This window comes from Ricinus communis, chromosome 1 (assembly GCF_019578655.1).
Source record: "Ricinus communis isolate WT05 ecotype wild-type chromosome 1, ASM1957865v1, whole genome shotgun sequence".
NCBI classification, from domain to species: domain Eukaryota; kingdom Viridiplantae; phylum Streptophyta; class Magnoliopsida; order Malpighiales; family Euphorbiaceae; genus Ricinus; species Ricinus communis.
Window position 1 is genome coordinate 35,487,762 of NC_063256.1, and position 22,952 is coordinate 35,510,713.

General features: G+C 30.0%; 2 protein-coding genes across 3 annotated transcripts; one reads left to right on the forward strand and one right to left on the reverse strand.

Moving 5' to 3' along the window:
• LOC8280806 lies at window positions 1-1,664 on the forward strand. Its single transcript, XM_002534495.4, has one exon. The coding sequence runs from the start codon at window positions 279-281 to the stop codon at window positions 1,503-1,505; it is 1,227 nt and encodes a 408-aa protein (XP_002534541.2). The 5' UTR covers window positions 1-278; the 3' UTR covers window positions 1,506-1,664.
• Window positions 1,665-6,480: 4,816 nt separating this feature from the next.
• LOC8280805 (abscisic acid 8'-hydroxylase 2) lies at window positions 6,481-13,027 on the reverse strand. Of its 2 annotated transcripts, XM_048378612.1 has the most exons (8): window positions 12,594-13,009; window positions 12,134-12,452; window positions 11,791-11,940; window positions 11,415-11,663; window positions 10,865-10,954; window positions 9,826-10,011; window positions 9,217-9,335; window positions 6,481-7,014 (listed from the first exon to the last, which is right to left on the reverse strand). In XM_048378612.1, the coding sequence occupies exons 1-8, from the start codon at window positions 12,926-12,928 to the stop codon at window positions 6,903-6,905; spliced, it is 1,560 nt and encodes a 519-aa protein (XP_048234569.1). In that variant the 5' UTR covers window positions 12,929-13,009; the 3' UTR covers window positions 6,481-6,902. The 2 variants fall into 2 exon arrangements, with proteins under 2 accessions (XP_048234569.1, XP_048234575.1); XM_048378618.1 differs by lacking the exon at window positions 11,415-11,663 and having other exon boundaries at window positions 12,594-13,027.
• Window positions 13,028-22,952: the final 9,925 nt, after the last annotated feature.

The following is a 22,952-nucleotide window of genomic DNA, read 5'->3' on the forward strand; positions in this document are numbered from 1 at the left end:
AAGTATGTGGCATCTTTCAGCAAAATCTAATTAAAAGACCCCAAAACAGACAATTGTAGTATTGGGCCTGCATAAGAATAGGCTGTGTGGCTACAAAATTGCAATGAGCAATCCATCCTTCCCCAATTGTATTTCTGTGAACTGTTAACACTTGCAAACATAAGATATACTGGTAAAAGTGAGGCAATGTCCTTTTCTCCTGTTGCTTGCCTCAACAGTCCTAACTGAAACCAATGTAGAAATCTTTTGCTTCACCGCTCGTTGCTTTTAGTCAAAATATGGAAACTGCTTCTGTTCTGATTCCCTCCAAAACAATCCCATTTGGTTTCTCTCTCACAAACAACAGGATCAACGACAGCAGAAATAGAGTCTCTCTCAGGCATTTCAACAAACACCTTCAGTCACATTTGTCCAACACTAACTTTCACTGCAATCGCATTCGTACTCCCATCAGAAATCCGTTAAATCCTTTGCTTTCACTTAACCAAACACTTTCACCATTGAGATTTACAAAAACCCATTTGCTATCTCCTGTCAAATGCTCATATTCCAGTTCTGCCAGCACAGGCGCTCCCCAAAACTACCCATGGCTAAAACCCCTAAAAGACCTATCTTTTGATGAAGTGAAAGCAATCCTTTTGCAATTAACTCCTTTTGATATCATCAAATGGTCTGCTGTTTTCTCAGTTGCAATTGCAGTCACAAAATGGAGTGTGAATTTGCTTTTGAACCCCTTTTTTTGGATGTATTTTAGCTGGACTTGGTTGTTTTGGCCATGGTTCGTAGCTATATCACTTGCAGTTTATGGGTTGTATTGCTTCTATAAGCATTCATTAGGTGCAGCGAGTATTTTTGAGCAAATTGCATTAGTTACCTCAGTGTTCACTTGGCTAACACTTGTCCCTCCTGCTCATTTTAACGGTTATCTCCAAGGATGGCCTTTTGTGTTCTTTTTTGTGTATCATTACTTCTTTTTCTTCAATGTTAGTGTAAGGAAACGATTATATGGAGATTATTTTGCGCGTCCACATGACCCTAAGTGGGATGTTGATGCACCCAAATGGCACCGCCTATTATTCTGTGCGGGAGTCATGGTTGGTCATTGGCTTGCAGCTCTCGAGGGGCCAGAACTGCACCTTATTTCTGGTGGATGGAGCAATGCAGGGATTTGGGTTTTGATATTGGTAACTTTGTTGATGCAATATAATTCAACACTTTTCCTTGCCAAGTACTCGGAGAAGGTAGTGGTGCCTACTGCAGTTGTACAATTTGGGCCATATAGATGGGTCCGCCACCCCATTTATTCATCTACTATGCTTCTGTTTGCTACTTATTTTATTGCACTTCGTGCACGTTTGAGCTTGTTATTTGTAGTAGCAGTGTGTTTGATATATTATGCCCAGAAGGCAGGAAAAGAGGAGGCTCTAATGATCGAGACTTTTGGGGAGAGATATTTGGAGTATACGAGCAAAGTTCGATACAAGTTCATTCCTTTTGTTTATTAATGCAACTTTCAGGTATGGCATTGTTTATGCAACATGTTCTGTTAAACAAGGTAATTATAGAGTGTACAACTTTATCGATATCGATAATCATTTGTTTTGGTTTGTTTCCGTTTCTTAAGCAATTATGTAAACGTGGTTAATTCAATCCTTTGTTTGATATGATTTGTTCCTCTCTTCAATATTAATTATGCCTTGTGTCGGTGGTGCTTCCTTGGACTTATATTACTCGTGTCTAGTACTTGGCCTCAAAGAGTACGGTTTTCGTGGAGTAAAGATGCAGGTTTTATCCCTTATTTGCTTCATTCTAAGTTTTCTGGTACACTGAGCTCATTGCAGATTAAGACCTTGATTCTCATCTGATCTATCATTTCATGTGGGAGTTTTAAAGGCCTTATAACTGATATATGTTTGCAATTTTAGATGTGCATGCCAAGGATGTGCAAGAGATACACTAAACTTTTCACTTGGCATGTTCTTCTGGCAAGCATGTTGAAATAAATTGAACAAGGAAAATTTATCAGTTAACTTATTTCAGCTTTTTATGTTCAAGAAACAAAAATCAGAGTACACCAAATAAGTATGTTGAGATAGAGAAGAAAAATATATGAAACTATTCTGGAAAGAAGAGGTAACATCGATTAAGGACAAGATGGATGCTAATCAATAAGGAAGTTTGGCATGGGTGTCATAAGGTTTCCTTGTAGTCACAAATGATTCATCATCATCTAGTTTACATCATTTTTAGTATTTCAGGATCCCCACTTGCATAATCAATTATTACTGGACACTAACATAAATGGCTTCTGGTCCATCACCATGCCCATGTCCCTGTCCTCTTTACAACAGATGAATTAACTATCTTTATTTTAGTGTTTAATGATATAATCATTTTACATTGTTCACTGTGTTAGTGATACTGTAAGCTTTGAAATATAATGGCTGTAGTAGTGCCCCAAGTGGAACAGGTTGAGAGGATGTCATATTTTACAAGGCTTCCCACATTTTACTAGTAGCAAACTATTGTTTTAATCTCTTAAGAATATTCTTAGTTTTTGCTCGAGGATTGTAGTTTATTAATCATTATTTAAGGTGCGCGAATCAACTGATGTTTGGACCACCTTGTGTAACTATGTTTAACTCTTGCAGTCAGAATCTTCCGCATGTCTTGCCTTGGCCTATTTGTTGAACACACTGCATCTGCATGCCTAAGGTCCTATGTAATGGAACAGTGAAAATGCTGGGCATGCTTTATTGTTCCAATTTATTTTTTGTTTTGATGTTTTATTAAGTTATTGACTCTTACTAAAAATGAGAATATTGAGATCAATGTGTAGCAGATGCAGAAACATTGAATCTATCTTTGAGAGGTTAGAATTAACACAACACAACCATCTGCCTGTAGTGGCTGTATCTAATAATCATTTTACTTAATTGTAAGGAATATTTCATGTGACACTCCAATATTAGTACCCATATATACAATATATATATATATATATATTGGGCCATGTAGTCCAAAAACATAGGGTCATATATTGCTTTTGGTCCATTGAGTAAATCTTGGAGAATCCAATTGACTCTGTTCCTAGGCATATGATTGTAACTACGGACAAGTATCCCCTGCTTAAGCAGGAACTAAATTGTGGACAAATCAATATGAAAGATTTCACTTTTGTATTTCCATTACTAAGGAATGAGAACAAGGGTAATGAATATCTTAATTTTTTTTTGAATTTTTGTCTCTAGTCTCTTTTATATCCTTAAAAGAGCTGCCAGCCAGCTATGCATAACAATTAAAATGCAGTATGTAACCCCACCCCTCAGTGGCGAACCCACATAGGGGGCAATGGGGGCAATTGCCCCCACTACCCTCCATCTTTAATGTATTCTGCTTTGGTCCATGAACTTTGCCCCCACTTTTGTTGTTATATGTTGTTAAATATATTGTTGTCTCCTTTTGTTGTATGTATGAAGGAAAACAATTTGCTCTCACTCAATATATCCTGGATTCGCCCCTGCCACCCTCCTCAGTTCAAAAAGAAAAGAACCATTAGTAAATTGCGTAACATATATGCCGACAATTCTATAAATATAATAACCGTGTTTTTCAACTCCTTAATTATTCTATAAACACTCGGTCAATCCGGAAATTAATGAAATTACTTTGGAAATGCATAAAATATCGTCTAAGATAGTAAAGATATGAAAAATACAAGACAAATTAAGTGATGTGGTTTATAATCTGTAGAGTTAGGCAATCACAAGATTAATCAGTACAGGCTAGAATATCTAGTAGCGACTACCCTTCAAGACCACAAAACGATCATTTATAATGTTATACTGGTGCATGTTACTGCATATATAGGATAGCAATATATATTAAGTTATGTTGCCCAGTGACATAAATAAAAGGTATATGTACAAATCTAAGTCTGTCTAGTGGTGCTTTAGTTATCTCATCACATCTTTTAGTTGCCTGTTTTTAGACTGCAAGAATGTCAGATATTGCAGTTCTATGAATGCTTATTTTTCAAAACCAACCAGCTTTTGAGAGTTCAAATTTTTGGGAGAGAACCATATTTCATGCACATACATCCTGTCTCTTATTTACATATTTCTGTTTATCCTCTTGCTTTCATGTGTATATGTGATAAAACTTGTAAGTTCATTTACTGTACTACAATCAAGGACTTATGTTGGAGTGTGTGCTAGACTCCAGGCTTGTCCATCTATCATAAAGTAAGCACTTATTGAAATGACAAAGGTATACAAACAGAATATGTCTCTGAACTTAAAATTGGCCTCAAGATTGACATCATTTTATGATGTGAACTGAAGTTCTTAGTCAATATGAATGTAGCAATTGAACATTGTTCTTTTTATTTTTATTTTTTTTTATTATAGAGTTGTGTAGTTTATGTTTCATATTAGAGTTTCATCATTCTCTATATAGTAGAAGCACGAGCATTAATCCTATGAAAATGTCAATTTCAGAAACCCTCAGTTTCATATAGCAGCATAATTACTTGAACAAATTTGCTGAAGTGAAGTAGAAGTCTTGTCTTTTATATTTACAGTTCACCTTGGAAGTTTAGGATGCACTTACACCCTTGGAATTGTTGCATGAACGGGCTTCTTTTGCAGTAATTTGTGCAAGGGTTGCCTAATCAGCAACCGTCTAAACTCTGAAGACCAATATATTGAAACTAACTGTCCATAAAATGAAAAGTTCCAGGTAAGGTGGAAGCCACCTCATAGGCACATGATGGCCAACTCATCAAGATGTGAAACATATCTGCTCATCCTTGTTTTGCACCACATACTGTAAACTTGCTCTTGTGATATATAAGATCTCTTATACATTTTGCTTAAAAACTGTTAGGGTCCTTTCTTCAGAGAGAAATCAGACTGGATCACTTTTCTGTATGTCCTTTCACATTGTTTCCCATTTTCATGCACTTGCGGACCAGGGAAATTGGTCCTTTTTTGGCTCATTGTATCTGTCCGAATTTTCATGTGAGGATATTGAACTTCCCACTCTAATTTGTTTGGTATTTTTCTCTCATTATTTTCAAGTAATGTCTATGCAGGTTGGCATTACGAAACCTTACTGCATTTTAAACGTGTTGCTTGAAAGCTTACGGTTCATGTTTAAATTCTTCTCAACTAAAAAGTTTGTGTATTTCAAAATTTTCCATTTCAGGAAATTAGCAATATGTATACATGTGTCTGCTGTCTGATTGAAGAGTCAAGTGACAATGATTTGGGTTTATTATAACTTATTATCTCTTCATAAATTTTGAAATCTGAAACACAATTAGTATAGGTTCTTATCCTATAGTTTTTCCATTTTGAAAAGAATGCCAAGAAAGAATTCCCTATCCCGCTACATGCTTTCCATTCTAAATATTGTTGGTTCCTGTAGTAGTTTTTATGCTATTTGCAGATGGAACCCATTTACAAAATTTCCTCGTCTGAAAAATGCAACTTTTCCCTTTACTTTTTGCTCCAGAGTTTTGTAACGTGGTCCTAAAATAATCGTATGGAGTCAGGGTTATGACAGATGAAATGATGTCAAATGAGGTAGAAAAATTTGATTTCGCATGGAAAATATTGTGACAAGAACCCTGTTCTGCATGTGGAATCCACATCAGTTTGGATATGCTAGTCTTTTTGAGTGACCTAACTCCCAATGAAATTGGAACTTGTATGTGATGTCCGAGTCCTAAATTTCATAGTGAATGCATCAAAATATCAAATCATATCATATGAGGCAACAGCAGAAACTGTTTACTTTCATCCCGAACAGATTCAAAATGCCTATGCCTCACGGCAAGTTCTGCACATTTGTTTTGTTCGTTTGTTTTTGCTTTTATTTTCCTCAACATATAATATGCCATGGATTCACGATTCCATTAAATGGAGTAACAGTTTCACTATCTGAGATAGAATTTTCCCGTCCCTTTAGCCTCTAGATTTCGAATGCGTGTGCAATTCTCTTTCATTTTGCTTATGGTTGAGTTTGGCCACGACAGATATCAGGGTCCTCAAAAGTCAGCTGCTTCTTCTATTACCACAATCAGAATTACTGGTTATGTCTTCCACATCTGTCTATTTTCCAGCTCACAGCAAACTTGGGAAGATAAGATTAGTTTTATTTTAGCTATTTTTGTGAATGGTTCATTGCATTGTACTTGAAGGTCATGCAAGCTACAAAACTGGCTTTTGAATTTATTTGATGTTGCTACTTTCTCATTATTCACCTTTGGATTATATTCTATCAGGGTTTCACTTCAATTAATTAATTTTCCTTCCATTGTTTGACGTGGAAGTGCAGTGTGCACAGCCCGCCTATGCCACGTGCCTGACACCCAGTTGCTTATCTTGGGGCACTGTTATCTCTGGGTTCTTTATAGACCACTCAGAGAAAGAGAAGTGAAAAAAAAAAGAAAAAAAAAAAGAAAAAGAAAAAGAATCTATGAACATAGATAGCTACTTGTTTCACATTCATTGCCTTACAAATTTGATCCTCAAAATACTCGAACCCATAATAACAATCCCCCAACAGAGGGACCAATTCAAACTCACTTTTCTTTTTTTTGCTTTTTTTTTTTTTTTTTTCTTTTCCTTATAACTTTTTCTTCCACTATATGTTACATGAATTTGAGCATTATGCATGATGCTTTGTGACATTGACTTGTTGCCAACCCAAGCTTACACTTAACTGAAAAACTAGACAAGACCCACTGCCCAATTGTTTAAAAAAGAAAACAAAGGATTTTAGAACAAATTGGACTGACCGAAAACAAACTAAGAAAGGAACTCCTCAAGGGGATATGGTGTTGCTTTTGGCTCCATTGAACAATGAAGAGTTTTTAGTATCTTTCTTAGTCAGATTCAGATAGCCAGTCTGCTCATTGGCCTTGGAGTTACCCTTATAGGCAATCCCTTCTTGGGCACAGGGAAAGGGCCATACTGTATTCCATCCTCCTCTTCCATAGCTTGCCACCTGAACCCACAATCAACAAGAAATATAAGAGAAGGAAAAATGGTGCTGGGCATTTATTGGATTATTAGTCTTTGTTATTCTATTTCTCATTTTCTGAAAGCACAAAGATTATGGACTAAAGTAGCTCATTTCCCTACATATCTCTTACTACTACAATGGTAAAAATTCCCATCTCAAGTGAGAATATTAATCAGATTACTCTTCATTAATGCCAAATTTAAAAACTAATTTATACTCTATTACTAACATGATCTTTTTTAACAAAAGAGAAAAAAGAAATATCGATGTTTGGCTTCTTGCAGTACAAGCTGAATAGAGCAACAATAACTTAATGACGTTGGCTCTATTTGGACATGTATCCATAATAATACAAAATCACATGAATGAGGTGAGATGTTTATGTGAAGAGGCAAAGATTGGTATCTTGCTATGAACTAAAGCCTGCTTAGTGATATGCCTTGACGAACTTTGTCTTTATTTTTCCATAGCTGGCAACCGTAATTGTCATATACTCCATTGATTTGAGAACAATATAGCTGGCAAACTATGTCTTTTATTATAGACTTATGAGTTTATGCATGCAATCATACTCATTTTAGAAGCTACTTAATGAGGTTGATGGGGATCTGAGATGCGAGGAACGCAAGGTTTTCGATTTTGTATCTTTCTTATAAACCGAGAAGAAGAGAAAGAAAAGAAAAAAAAGTTTGAGCATCAATGATGGAGACATGGCCATGGAAAACCCAGAAAAGTGATACCTTAGACAAATCAAAATCTAATATAGGGATGTGTCAATTCTAACTTGTAAGAGATCAATTGATTAGGCAAAGGGCAGGTCCCAGCACATGTTTCTTTAGCCAACTCTTTTTATGTACTAGGAAAAATAATATCAATTTGTCATTTCAACACATTTCAAAATCAAGAGCATTGAGAAAGATTTGCCTCCAATGAAATCTAGATTCCTAGTCATGGTGGTTAAAATCATATTCAACAATAATGACATTATTCATTAAAGTTGAGAAATGAAAAGTGTTTTCATAACCAATCAAAGTGAGATAGTCTTCTAAGCCATCGAATATAATTTTTCAACATAATCGGTTCAAAATATATAATAAATATATATTATCTTGTTAACGAAACAATCTGTTGTTTATTTTTATTCTAATTCAATTTCTTTCATTTGTCGTGGATAGGTTGTACAATAAGCGGAAAAATTTGAATTCGAATTCTGAGAGATTTCAAATTCAAATTTTTTGACTTGTTATACATCCTACTCGCGATTCAAACAGGAAAAAAAGAAAAAAACCATATAAAAAATTGTGAGGTAGACATATTAGACAGAAAGAAATATGTATCTCTATTAACATATATATATATATATATATTTCATTTCTTTAACGTTTTCTATAGTAACAAAGATAAAACAAAACCACCCAAAATCTTAGATATGATCACCACCTAAGACAATTAGTGAACACTACTTCAATGGGATGTTAATAATATATATATATATATATATATATATAATGCATGAAAGCCACGCGTATGATCCTACTCAGTTCTCCTAGACTGGTATCCACTGCTACTCTTATATAGTAATCCAAAAGTTATTCATTTTTCAACAAACCCTAAATCCCCATCATCTCTATTAGCACACACTATATTATTTAAGACTATGGACCACTTCCACACCCTAAGGAACACCGACACTGGACCACTTCCACCACCCAACCTCCATCTCCACCGTCACACCTACCATGTCGGCGGGCTCCTACCTTAATTTAAAGAAAAATATTAATGTACCTATACTAGAAGTCTAATGGGTTCCATCAATATCTTCTATTTCAAATCCAAATGTATAGTAGGTATGCGTGTATAGTCCTTTTTTTTTCTTTTCATTTCGATCACGTGTGATTTTATTTGGAGAAAATTCTTGTCTAGTTCATGTGCATATTCTATCTATACGTTAAACTGATAAATGATTAATTCATATTCATTAGTTTTTAATAATAAAATTTTATTTGTTAATCATCTAATGTTAAATGTAAGACATTCATAAACATAATATTTTCTTATTCATCATAGTATATATATATATATATATATATATATATTGTAGGTAAGACAGAGTTCCATTTTGGACATGTGTATTATTGATATAAGAGAGAGAGAGAGAGAGAGAGAGAGAGAGAGGGAGGGGACCTGTAAGTGATGGTGAGATGGTGAATAAGAATGAACATCTCAAGCTTGGCTAGTTCACTGCCTGGACAAGAATGGACTCCATTGCCAAAAGGCATGTAGGTGTTAGGTCTAGGTGGCACCTGCATTATCATAGAAATATATATATATATATATTATATTATCATTCAAGAACTTAAAAAAAAAGCTGCTGCTTCTTATTTTTGCCATATAAGGAGATAGATTCATAGATCATAGCATAAGAAAAAACATACTCATTACACTGTTACAGTACTAATTTACTACCCTACAAAACCAACTCACGTGATCTGAACATACAAAAGATTTCACAACCCAGAAATCATCTAAAACATTATAAATAAATAAATAAGGAAAAGGACACTGCTCCTCATCAATAGATAATCTAGCCATTGTAAACCTTATATTTCTGATTTCTATCCAAAAGTGGATGACCCACTTGATGATTTTTGCAACCAAAGATTACCCCTTAATATGCATATGCATATGCATAGATATAGAAAATCACTGCGCATGTATTTACTAATTTCTAACTCAAGAAACGGGAGCGTTTGCTTTTAAAAGAAAAAGAATGCGTCCGTTATTAATTAATACCTCGAATCTTGAAGGATCAAATTTTTCGGGTTGAGGGAAGAAATCTGCAGAGTGATGAATGCTTCTGAAAAGAGGCAGAACCTTCCAACCTCTTGGAATTAAGTATCCTTCAAACTCTACATCTTGGACTGCTTCTCTGAATGTAAATGATAATATACTTGCTCTTCTCAGCGTTTCTTGAATTACCTGAAAAGTAAAATAATCCATTTGCGTTAATTAAGAGTTAATTAATCTCATCTGCCCCTGATCTTATTCTATAATCATATTTGCTTAATATTACAGATTTGAAAGAAATACAGTAATAAAGATTTATAATTTAAGTGTTATTTCTTCTTAATGAAATTGGTTCCCGAGAACTTCAGATTACCATAAGATGTCATGTTTAAAATGAGCTTATATTACAAAAATTCCACGTCTGATGTGGACCATTATGGCATACACTTTCTATTACAAAACCATGTATGTCTCATAAATAGGGCATGACACATGATATCTTTAACTATAACATGATTTCGGATAAGATTACTAAATTTTGTTATCCAAATCAGTAAAGTTCTATAAGATGGGAAAACATAGTATTAAAAAAAATTAAATAACTGGGTTTTTCTAGATTTTTTTAAAAATAAACTAATCGGAAAGCAATTTCAATAATTGGATTCATTGATATTCCTAGTATTGTAGATACCATTGCAAATTTCAGATTCTCAATTTAAATCGGTACGGTTATAGTGCTAAAAATATTTAAATATATATCGAATTGTTCGGATTTTCAGTTTAAATCGGTATGATTATAGCGCTAAAAATATTTAAATATATATCGAATCGTTAAATTACATATGGCTGATTTCTCGGAAAGTTACAAAGTATTCCGAATAACGAAAATAATTTTAGTAAAATTGGATAAAATACCTCTCAAATCAAGATTTGGATTCCTATTTTCTAGGTATAATATGCAGACAAGGAATTGAATTCAAAATGTAATTGAAAGAAATTGAAATTTGAGAATTGATAGAGATAAATTTAAGTAGATAAAAAATACCCTGCTACTCAGTGGCATGCGCTTGGTATCATCCCACGTAAGTCTACGGTTTGCCTCAATTATTTCACGTCTAATTTCTTCCTGTTCCCTCTGAATTCAATAATTTCAAAAAACATAAATATAAATTGATTGGCAGTAAATAATAATACACAATAAATAAATAATAATGTGACCCAAATTTCTAGCTTTTCTTTTTTCCATTATCTTATTCATGCAATGATTGGTTGATAAATAGAAAAAGATACATAAACTGGAAAAGAATATCATCAACCAATGATATATATATATATATATATATATATATATATATATAATTAAAAATAAATGGACCAAAATGGAATAAAAAGGTCAATGTATTATTACAAGATCCAGTAGTCCAATTATGTCACCACCTCGATATTATATTAATAAACAGACATATTTATTAAAATTTTCTTTTTCTTTTTTATTTTAAAATCTCATTTCTTAATGAATTTTGAAACAACTAAAACCCAATTTGGCATACATCAGTTTATTTTCGAAATTGATTAATAATAATAACAATATTTACCGTAACAGCTTCTAATAGATCTTTATGATCATGCAAGTACTTGAGAACCCATGTTAGGACACTTGCAGTAGTATCATGAGCAGCAAAAATAACTCCAATTATATTGTCAGCAATTTGGGAATCGTTCAGATGATTGTGTTTCTCATCTTTTGCTCCTAATAATACACCAAGCAACCCTCCTTCTTCTTTCCCACTTTTCCTTCTCTTCTCTATCAACCTCCTTAATCTCTCATTAAGTTGCTCCCTTGCCTTCTCAAAAGAATAGATTAGAAACAAAAAGAACTATTATAAAATAATCAAATTTCAATATAAAGTTTTTATAGTACAATGTGGCCACTTAAAAATAAAGAATTATGTTTCTAATAATTGTAATTACCTTCATTGCTTTGTGAAAGGGAGTTCCAGGTAAATCCAAAGGCATTGAATTATAGCCATTCTCTAGACACCTATACAGATGTTTGATTCCTTCCATTTCCAACTCTTTTTCCTCCCCAAAGACAGATGTCATTGCCACATCAAAAGCATACTAAAACACAGAGAACCCAAAAGAAATAAGTAAAAGGAAAAAAAAAATTATCATTCAATGGGAATCTAAATTATCATGCAATGGGAGTCTAATTCATATGATCAGAGCATTTTCTTTTGGCACTGAAAATAAAAATAGAAAAGAATAAAAACATAAGTAAGGAAGAAAGAAAGAAAGAAAAAGAGAGATATACCCTCTTCATTTCTTGAAGGGTATTAATAGTAGAGTTTTTCCAAGCAGGAAGAAATGACAAAACAATCTGCTCAATCTGTGAAACAGATCCTCTGATAGTAGATGGCAAAAAGGAAGCTTGCACCAACTTCTTTAGCTTTGAATGGTAAGCACCTTGCTGAAAGAAAAGAGCTTCAGGCCCTATCATTTTCTCTTTACTTATTGGATATGTTGGCTTAAACAAATGTGCTTTTGTCACTAGAACAATCCTTGCTGCTTCTGGACTTGAAATCATCACACATGGACATCCCAGTATATATGTTTTAAATATATCTCCATACCTACAAATAAAATAAAAACCAAAAAAGAAGAAGCAATTTTTAAGAATAAAAAAAGAAAAAAAAGAAAAACATATTTGTACTTTTTCTTTCTTTTGCTTTCGTTATGTTTAGTGTGGGGATATATATGAATATATTACATACCGTTTTTGCCTATTGGAAAAGAAAGAATTGGGATTCTCAGTGTAGAGCTTGAGTGTTTCTCCAATATAAGGCCAACCCATTGAGCCAGGAGGGAGACGTTTGTCTTTGGAATGATGCCATTGAAGAAAAAGAGGAAGGAGAAAAAGAATCAAGAAGAGCAGTATCACCATTATTAACACGAACCCAAGTTCTTGATGAGACTGATAAAAGGAATAAGCAGCAGCAGAACTTGATGATAAAGATGATAAAAGAGTAGTAAGCTGCTGCATGGCTGTAAAGATCAGAAAGACACAAAAATAGAGAGAAAGAGAGGTGGCAGAAGTTAACTTGAACATGTGCTACAAGTATATGAATGTGTATCAGGGGGATGAAGCTTTTTATATAATATATATATATATATTTAAAGAGAGGGAGAGAGAAGTTATAAAAGGTGACAGGCGTCACCAGGTTTATGGGAACACCTTGCTTCTGTGTTCTCAAGTGTGCCCCTCCTTTCCCTTCCCTTTTTTAGGGCCTATTACCCCTCCGACTCCGGACCCCAACAATGCCTCTTAACATTTTTCGTCAAATAATAATAATATAAATAATAACATTAAAGCCCCTTTGTTTCTCTTATGGACACGTTTTTTCTCATACTTACAGCCTCCCTGCCTCTCACGCGTTTCTTTTTTGTGTGTTCTAATTAGCTTCTGCATTTTCTTCATGGGCCGCCTCCGGTTCCCCTTATCTCTTCTGTTTTTCTTTAGGCATAATAGACCTTAAATATTTCATTAAATTTACAACATAAAAAATCAAAAATCAAATTTATCTTTTATTTATATTAAATTTTACACTTTACACGCTTTTAGAAGATGAAAGTATATGCATTTAATAAATTTTTATTTTTATAGCGAATGTAAAAAGATAATTATTTTTATTATATAATTTTAAATTCATAAAATATAAAAAATAATTTACTTTTTATTACAAAATATAATTATTTATTGAATTATTTTTGATACAGTCAGGAATAGATTGATAAACGTACACTATTGACTTGGAGATTTTTCGGATATCTGCAATAAAACAAGTTAGAAGTTCCAGGTGTGGTACCTAAAAAATCATTATGATACTTAAGTTAGTATATAAGTAAAGGCTTGGGTAAAATTCATAAAGAATTGTAATTGTGTTATCTGATGATAGAGTATCCTGAAATATTTATAGCATTATCTTATGTGTACAGTCAGACATGAGGAGTAGTCTCCGAGATTGGCGTAGTGGAGCACAACGTCCTATATTTTCAATTTTTGTGAATGTGTCCTTTGACTAATAGATCTGATAAGGTAATAGGCGAGTTAGCTTAGAAAATTCAAGTTTAGCTAGGTATGTATCAATTTTAAAAGTCAATTATCTCAAATACAAATACAAAAATTACTTAATATTTTATAATTTAGAGTGGATTAATTTTTAATATATTAATTCTTTTAGTTTATCTTATTAGAAATTATCTTTAGACAAGACTTAAATGAAATCCATCTCAATTAAGAATTGAAGTATATAAATAAATGTAATTCGGTATCTTTCCTTCTTTTCAAAAATTAAAACTTAGACAGCTAATTAACTTGGAAATTCTCTGATAATATGATCAAATTTTAAATAGAAGATTTTTGCATTAACAATGAAACCATATATGTATATTAAAGAAAGTGTAGTGTTGTGTAGGGCACGCGCCATGGTGAAGGCGTGGTAGTATCCCATCAAGGTAGGAGGAAGACATTGACATTCCCGAGCGTGACTCCCTAAAGTAATCGTCATACATTGTCATCCCTATGGCCCATTGGCGGCCCAGCCCATCTGAACCAGTGAAATATGAGAGCAGCAGGGTTGCGTTGCGTGGCATTGCAATGGGGACTTGGGCTGAGGACGTGGCACATTATTATGCCTCTGTTCCGAACTTCTGTAAGCAGGTGAAAAACAAACTCTATTAACCGACAATCAGGCTTTAGTCTGGTCGGATGTCCAAAATTGAAATCCAGAATTTGAGACTTTTCTGTTCTTAAATATGGTGATTGATACTTTTTATTTAATTTTATTAAATCAATTTTTTTATTTTTTTATAATACAATACATGTTAATCATATTTGGTGGCATTTAAATATCAATAGTACTTGAATTTTATAAGACTATCGTATATTCATAGACAAATTAATTATATAATAATATATAATATATTATTTATTATATTAATTAATTTTTAATTATTAATAATTAATAGTAATAAATAAATTAATCAATATAATAATAATTACTAATAAATAATATTAATACATCATTTTACAATATAGATAATTTAATCTCCTGAAAATTACTGTTAATATATTGTACGTCAACGGTAAATTTTAAGAGGTCAAATTATCTATATTGTAAAATGATGTATTTAATGTTATCTATTAGTTATTATTATTATATTGGTTAATTTATTTAGTACTATTAATTATTTATTATTAAAAATTAATCAATATAATAAATAATATTATATAATTAATTTATTGATGAATATATATATAAAGTAAACTGAATTTATCAAAAAATAATTTTTTTATTTGATGATTTCTTTTTTATGATTCTTTCTTATAAACAACAAAAAACCATGAAAATATAAGTTGAAAATGAAACTAATACCTAAGAGTGAATGATGTAACTTATGATGAGTTTGGCTCATCATCTAGTCCTTCCCTTTTTCCTGTTTGCTTTTAAAGCTTGTGCCCTTTCTCAATTTTAGACAGATTTGCTAATCAAAGAGAGAAAAATATAATATTGTCAATAAAGAAGAACAATCTTTATGTATTACGTAAAGGGGGTTTTCGCGGTTGGGTATATATATCTTCCATTTTCGTTCTACATAGAGAGTACTTACAAGTACCACTGATATAATGGAACCCACCTAATAAATCTGAAAATGTTAGGTTTAGACTTTGTAACACTTTCTTTCCATATAAATGTCTCTATACAGCACATGTCCCAAGCTCACAACAAAAGATTTGTCTCCTCAAAAGACAAGAGAAATAGATAAGTAATCTCATTCATATGATCCGTACCGCACCTTTCTTCCTTCCTTTCTTTGTAATCTCCGTTTCTTGTATGCATGCATGTAATGTAATGTAACACCGGCATGCAATTTAATGGAGGTGGCCGCAATAACACACCTACACGACTGCCACCCAAAATAGACTTTGCCAGTGCCACACGGACGGCTGCCGTTTTCACAACTGGCTTCTTCTTTGTTGGGATCACCGCCTGCTTTTGTTGCCCGACAATGGCGTACGTGGAGGGTGTTGGTATGGCAGATAATCTACGGTGAGGTGACAGGTTTGCAGTGGCTCCCCAGGACTGATTTAGGGCATCGCCATTGGAAATTGCAAATCACAATAAATTACTTTACACTTCCAAAATGAAACTCACAAATGATTTCAACTAGATTTGTTCAGAATTCAGGTCGGGTTCGGCATTATCAGATTTTGAGTTTTTCAAAATTTAGATTTAGATTCGGTCGGTTTCGATCATTTGAATATAATACTAATAAACTTGATAGATAATATTTTTTATAACTTTTCGGTTAGACTAATTTATCGGATAAATAAATAAAATATATCTTTAAAGTCAAAAAATTAAAAAAATTAAAAAAACTCAGTGTAAATTTAAAATAGAAAAATTAATTATATATTTTTTTTAAATAAATCCATAAAAATTAACTAATTATCTAAAACCCATAAATAGATCTATTTTCAATTAAGTTATATACATTTTAAATTTGTCTTTTTATAACGCATTTTAGTTTTTTTTATTTAGTAATTCAAGATTTGTCGTCTTGTAGATAACAAAATACTATCTCAAGAGTTTTAACATAACTGTATATCTAAATTTTGAACTCAATATCTTAACGTTATTATCTCATTTACACATTTTTAAATACATATTTCAAATTTTTATATATGTATTCAGATGGGAAGATAAATGAGGTAGGAATTTGTATTAGGTCCATCCTACACCCTTATATCTTAATTATTAAGAGAAGAAATTCTCTTCATGACATATGCTTTTCTAACTTGATTTATTAGTCGTTAACTATAATAATAACTTTTAGACATAATACCACCATGTCTAATACATATTATTAAATTTATGAGGTGCCATATATATAAAAATCATCATGAGCAAGGTAGTAATTTTATAAGAGAATGATGAAAAACGTTTAAGAATTGAAAATGGAAGGAAGATAAATGATGCTTCCAAGCTATAGAGCTTCGTAATTTTAATAGGAAAGTAAAGAAAGTTTTTATAGAAGAAAAACAAAAATTCATTGAGATTTTAGCTTTACATAAACTCTCGTTTCAATATGAAAACAAGCAAATCTCAACTCCAGTATTGAGGGTTGCTGAGTCACTGAGTTAACCTGAATAAATGTTTATTCTGCTTGTTTAAATTTATAAACAGCTCATTTATATTTAATAACTATCATATACAATTTTTATATTAAGTTTAAGAGTAAGAATTTTGAATTCTGAAAAATTTAAAAAGTTAGAGGGCGAGAACAAATATAAAATTTATAAGGAAAATCTTAAAATTTTTGAGATATTTAAGTTTTGAAAGTATATAATATAGTACTTTTCTAAACACATTTAACTAGTACAATAGTGACTCATGTGTTGTTATATAATGAAAAACTTACCCTAAAACAAATTTAAAAGTTTTATCTTATAAAATCCTTAAATGTTATATTTCTTATTAAACGATCCATTGCCAACACTAATTTTATATATTTTTCTTATCTAATTGTCTTTTATTAGAATTTTTATTTATGAAAAATATGTTGTTTTTTAATAAAATAATTATTTTTATTTACTTTCTTAGAATTATTTAATAACACTATTACAATTTAATAATTATTTAATAAAAAGTATTAAAATAAAACTTGTATGTTGATAGATAAAGAAATATGAAAGATATGCAATGTTTTAAAATTGTTTATATTGCTTTTAATAGTAAATTAATCACGATTAAATAAAAATAAAAAATTTATTTTAAATAAAGGTGAGAAATAAAATAAAAAAAGAATTTTGGACTTTCATGATAAAGGAACAAAATATTTACAAACATTAAATAATTAAAAAATGTAAAGTGATATTTTTTCATATTCTTTGATGTTGTAATTAGTTTAACAAATAAAAGAACATTGAACGCTTGAAGTAATTAATAATTTTATTAATGGACTTTTATGATAAAATATTATATATCGTGAATAAATAAATTAAAAAATCAATCAAATAAAATTTAAAATACTTTACTTTCTTTTGATATCTTGTTAATTTTTATAAAAAATTGTTTTGAGATATTTGGTATATATATATTTAATATTTATTTATTTATATATATAATGTGATATTATAATTTAGCAATTATTTATAGGATTACAAATGAATAAATTAAATTATATATAAGATTATGATGTAATTAGACTGATTAATTTTAAAGGTAGTTTGGTTAGTTTAAAAAATTTTCTTCTCCTTTGTGTAATTAGACTGATTCTTTCATCTATGTGGTAATGCATATGAATTTTAATAACCATACCCGTTATTCAAGTAACTACTAAATTTGAAATAAAAATAAATATGTTTAGTTCTACAAATCAAAAAAGTATTTAAAATATAACATATTTAAAATAAAAAAAATTTAACTTATCCCTTTTTATAAAATGGACTGACATGTTTATAACTCGAATAACATACTAAGTTTAACTCTAATCTATCCAAGTATGTATTTGATATTTTAATCAAATCGATATAATTTAAATAATAATTATTTACAAAAAAAATTTCAACCTTTATCGCTTTTTGCAGATATAACATAATTTTAATTTTGGCAATTTCAGCATTAAGTTTTATAATTTTTACAATTCAAAGTACCAATTGAAAAGTCCACCATAATCTTACTGACATAGCGTCAGAGTTAGCTGAGCGACTCCACATAGACGCCACATCAAGAATCTTATATTTGCTTAATTGTAAAAAAAAAGCATAAACTTTATCTTTTTTACAATTTTATCATGACTTTTTAATTTAAAAAATTGGTATACAAGTATTCAATTCAATTAAAAAATAGCAAAATAATAAACTTAATTACAATAAAAAAAATTAGATTAATCTTTGAATTACTAAATTTATTTAAAAACTCATAAACATGATTGTAATATTGATATTAATTAATGATGAAATTATAAAGCATGAGTAGGTTCTAAACTCATAAACTTAATATTGTAATCTTATATTTTCTTTTAAAATTATACTTGTATTTAATAAATTAATTGATTGATTAAATTAACTCGCTTATTAGAAATTAATGAGTAAATTTGTCACTCTTCCTCTCCTTTGCATTTTTATATATTTTATATATATATATATAATAGATAAAATTTTTGGTTAATTATTTTTCTACTGTCTATGCAAATTCATAGTATAGAATTGTAGAAAAGAGCACAATTTGGGTCAATTATTTGGTCTACTAGAGTGAATATAATCCAAAATCTGTTGGGTGCATACTTTTCCCAAGGGGGTGAAGGTTTTACTTGAATAGTTGGACTTCGACCCTTTTACGGCCCACAAAAGGAAAGGTATTAAAAAGGTGATAGGGATAAATGAACTAAATATATAAAGGTGTCTCCTAATTTGTGGCAAAGTTAAAAAAAAAAAGAAAAAAAAAGACTAAATCAAACCCGCTCACAAAGTTGAGTAGCCAAATTGAACTTCGCTTTGAAAATATCTATAATCTAATCTATGATATACGACAAAGAGTTAAATAGTTTGAATTCAACGTTAACATATTCAGATCAATAAACGGATTGATAAGCTAAAATGTTCTTCGGATCAATAAATGAATTAATAAACCAAAAAGTTAGGTGCAAATGAGTTGATAAGTTGAATCCATTTAAATACAAAATGACAAGTTTAGTTATTGAGTTAATATATTGATATATGCACATGATAAGAATTGACACAAATAGATAAAAATAATAGATTATAACTAAAACATATCTATTTTCAAAAATAATTATTAAACGGATTAATAAATGGGTCATACATATAACTTGTTTAATACATGGATCCATATTTCAATTCAAAATTGTTACAGCATTAATTAAACATGTTATATTCCAGTTAGTTATATTTGCTATATATAAATACTAAAACAATGCAATTATATATGATGAATTTGATTTACTCATAACAAGCAATTTTATTAACTCTTTTATTTAATTATATGATGTTAATACACTATTTATATCCTATCTGAATACAGTAATTTGAAAGAGTCTAATATGAACAAAACAAGTGAGATAAAGAAAAGGGGTGTTGCTAGAGTATCATTATGGTATCCTTATCATTTTAAATCTATTTTTCTAATTATAAATCATTAACTAATATTAATTTAAATAATTTATTTATGTTATATGTTCTTCTACTAATGTAGATTGTTAATAATTTTATATATAATTTTTAATTATTTATATGAGTTAAAATTTTATAATTATTAAGTACCACTAATTAAATTCTAAAAATAGATAAGTAATTTTAATAAATAAAAATAACATATTTAATTGATCAATAATTAAGCACTATATATGATTTACTATTATAGTATTTAATTATATTAATAAATTATTAAAATTAAAATAATATCAATATTTATAAATTTATGTAGCACCGTATACCTATAGTATATTAGAATGACACAAATAAAAGAGGGCGAGATTAATATAACACTTGTAACAAAATGAGTGTTGAGGCAAGTATCATCTTACAAAGACTATTACCGAAATTAAGTGTAGACTAATTACATAAAAGAAAACTGATGAAAATAAATGACAAACTAATTTGCTACCACAATTTGTTGATCGTAAATAGTTGTAGCAATTATAATCTATGCATAGTAAATAATATTAACTACGATATTCTATATGGTGCAAATAGTATTTTAACGACTATATTCAATAATATTAGCTACGGCTATTATTGTATATCAAATAGTATTAGTTAGAATTATTTGAAAATTACTAATACTTTTTGGTACAACTATTTTTCATTTTAAGTGACTACAAAATCATTGTAATAAAGTTTTAAAACAAAATTATAATCTATAACTTCTTCTTTTTATTTCTCAGTTACAATGGTACAATTATGTGTAAAAGATCTCTTTTATCCTCAGATTGGTAAGAAAGCATGATTTGTCTTCCTCTTTATTAATAAAATTAATATTTTTATATTAATAAATAATATAATCAATTCTAGTTCTTATTTGATATCTAGAATTTATATTTTTAATTTAGATAAGTATAAGTATTAACCTCATAACATAACCCTGTTTCAAAAGAATTGATAACATAACAAATAATCAAGCGCTCGTTAATATAGAAGTTAATTTTAACATCATAGAATCTTAATAGAAGTAGAGAAATATGATATCAACTTCTCCTAAGTAAACACATTTTAGATGAATAAGAAAGGATTATAATATATTAATCCGATTGTGGCAAGAAAATTATAGCGATCTATGAGATCAATATTTTAAATTAAGAATTTTTAAATATAGTAAAACATCTCCATAGTTATATATTTGAGACTAAATAAATTTTACGGCTATGAATTTAATGGAAATTTGAGTATTAAATTTTCTCTTTTGGGTTAATATTTAATTATGTTAGGTAAAACGATAGCAACCAGAGATAAAATATGTTAATATGTTATTATACACAAATAAAATTAATGAGATAAAATAATAATATAGTACGATAAAAAATTATATAATATATATTTAAAAATATATATTATATATAAATATTTTCTTAAAACGAACTTAAAAAATTTATAACTTATTACAATATGGAGTTTATTTTTATTTATAATTAGCCCAAATTGGTACTAAAATTTTTTTATATAGTTATGTAGAAGTTATTCCTATATAGAACATCACTGTAGAGAAATTTTACTGTATTTAGATTCTTTAGCGTTGAAAACCTTAAAAAATTGTCTATAATCTTATAGGTTAGAGAAACTTTTAGTTCAACCATTTTCTATATAACTTAAGATCAAAATATTTTACTATTCTATTTGTAAGATGAATCTAAATATTACAAATTTAAATATGCTTTAGTATAGCGCGTCCATCAATTTCTTCATTTGCTGCATTCACCTTTAGCTAACAAATTATATAAATTAATATTTGTTTCATTTCTCAAGTATTTAATTTCATAGTTAAATCGTAAGAGGTTAACATATTAAAATTCACAAAAGATTAATTTCTTATTTCTAAGAGGTGCAAAACTCTCTAACTAGGAGATATTAATGAAAGGCTAATAGAAAAGTTTCTCTAGTCGTTTATTTCTATAGAAAGCATGTCGAAGGCTCGAAAAAAATAGATTTTAGGGCAAATTTTAGGATACTGTAGTTATAATAATTTGATTTTTCTTTTAATACATTTATATATTTATTTAATAAAAATTTATATTAAAAAAATAGTATCTCTCGAATTTCAAATATATATTTAAATTTTTCAAAAAAAAAACTCGAAATGAAAAAATATTTTTTTCAATAATGTATTTATTTTTATAAGAATGCCTCATTGATATGCGACAATATCAACTTGCTTATAGTAGGTCCATAAGACCTTATACCTACCAAAAACACACCCTTTATATATTACTAAAAATAAATGGCACCAATTATTTGATAAAAGAATAAATAAATTAAAATACAACTCGACACCTTATTAGTGGCAAACATATTTTCCCGCGCATTCACCGACCACACAATAATTTGGCGCCAAGGCTAATTTTAAAATAAAAACACGAGACTATTGCCACAAGCGGGCCACGTGTTGATCCACGTAGACAGGTGGGCTCTCGCTTTTCTGACACGTGTTGCTTGCGTGTAGCTTTCTCTACCACAAAAAAATAAAAATAAATAAATAAATTTAGCACAGTCACGGTCCAGAACCATCCACATTATTTGAGCTTTCGTGGAAATTTTTCCTTTTGAAAAATCTTTAAAGAATTTATATAAATCAGTCATAATTCTCTTCTCCCAGTTCAGTCTCTACTTCAAGAAAACGAAAAGAAAAGGCTCTTATTGTTTTTGGTTTCTCGTTTCTTGATTCTTGGATCTTGTTTCTTGATTTTTGGTTCTTGTTGCTTGTTTATTGGTCAATCTTGATTGTTGTTTTTGGAAATTAATTAAGGGGATGGAGAGAGAAGGGTGCGAGGACAGCCCGACGGTGATGGGGGTGGGGGCGGAGAATGAGAATGACGGCTGCGCCACCCCAATTCGCAGC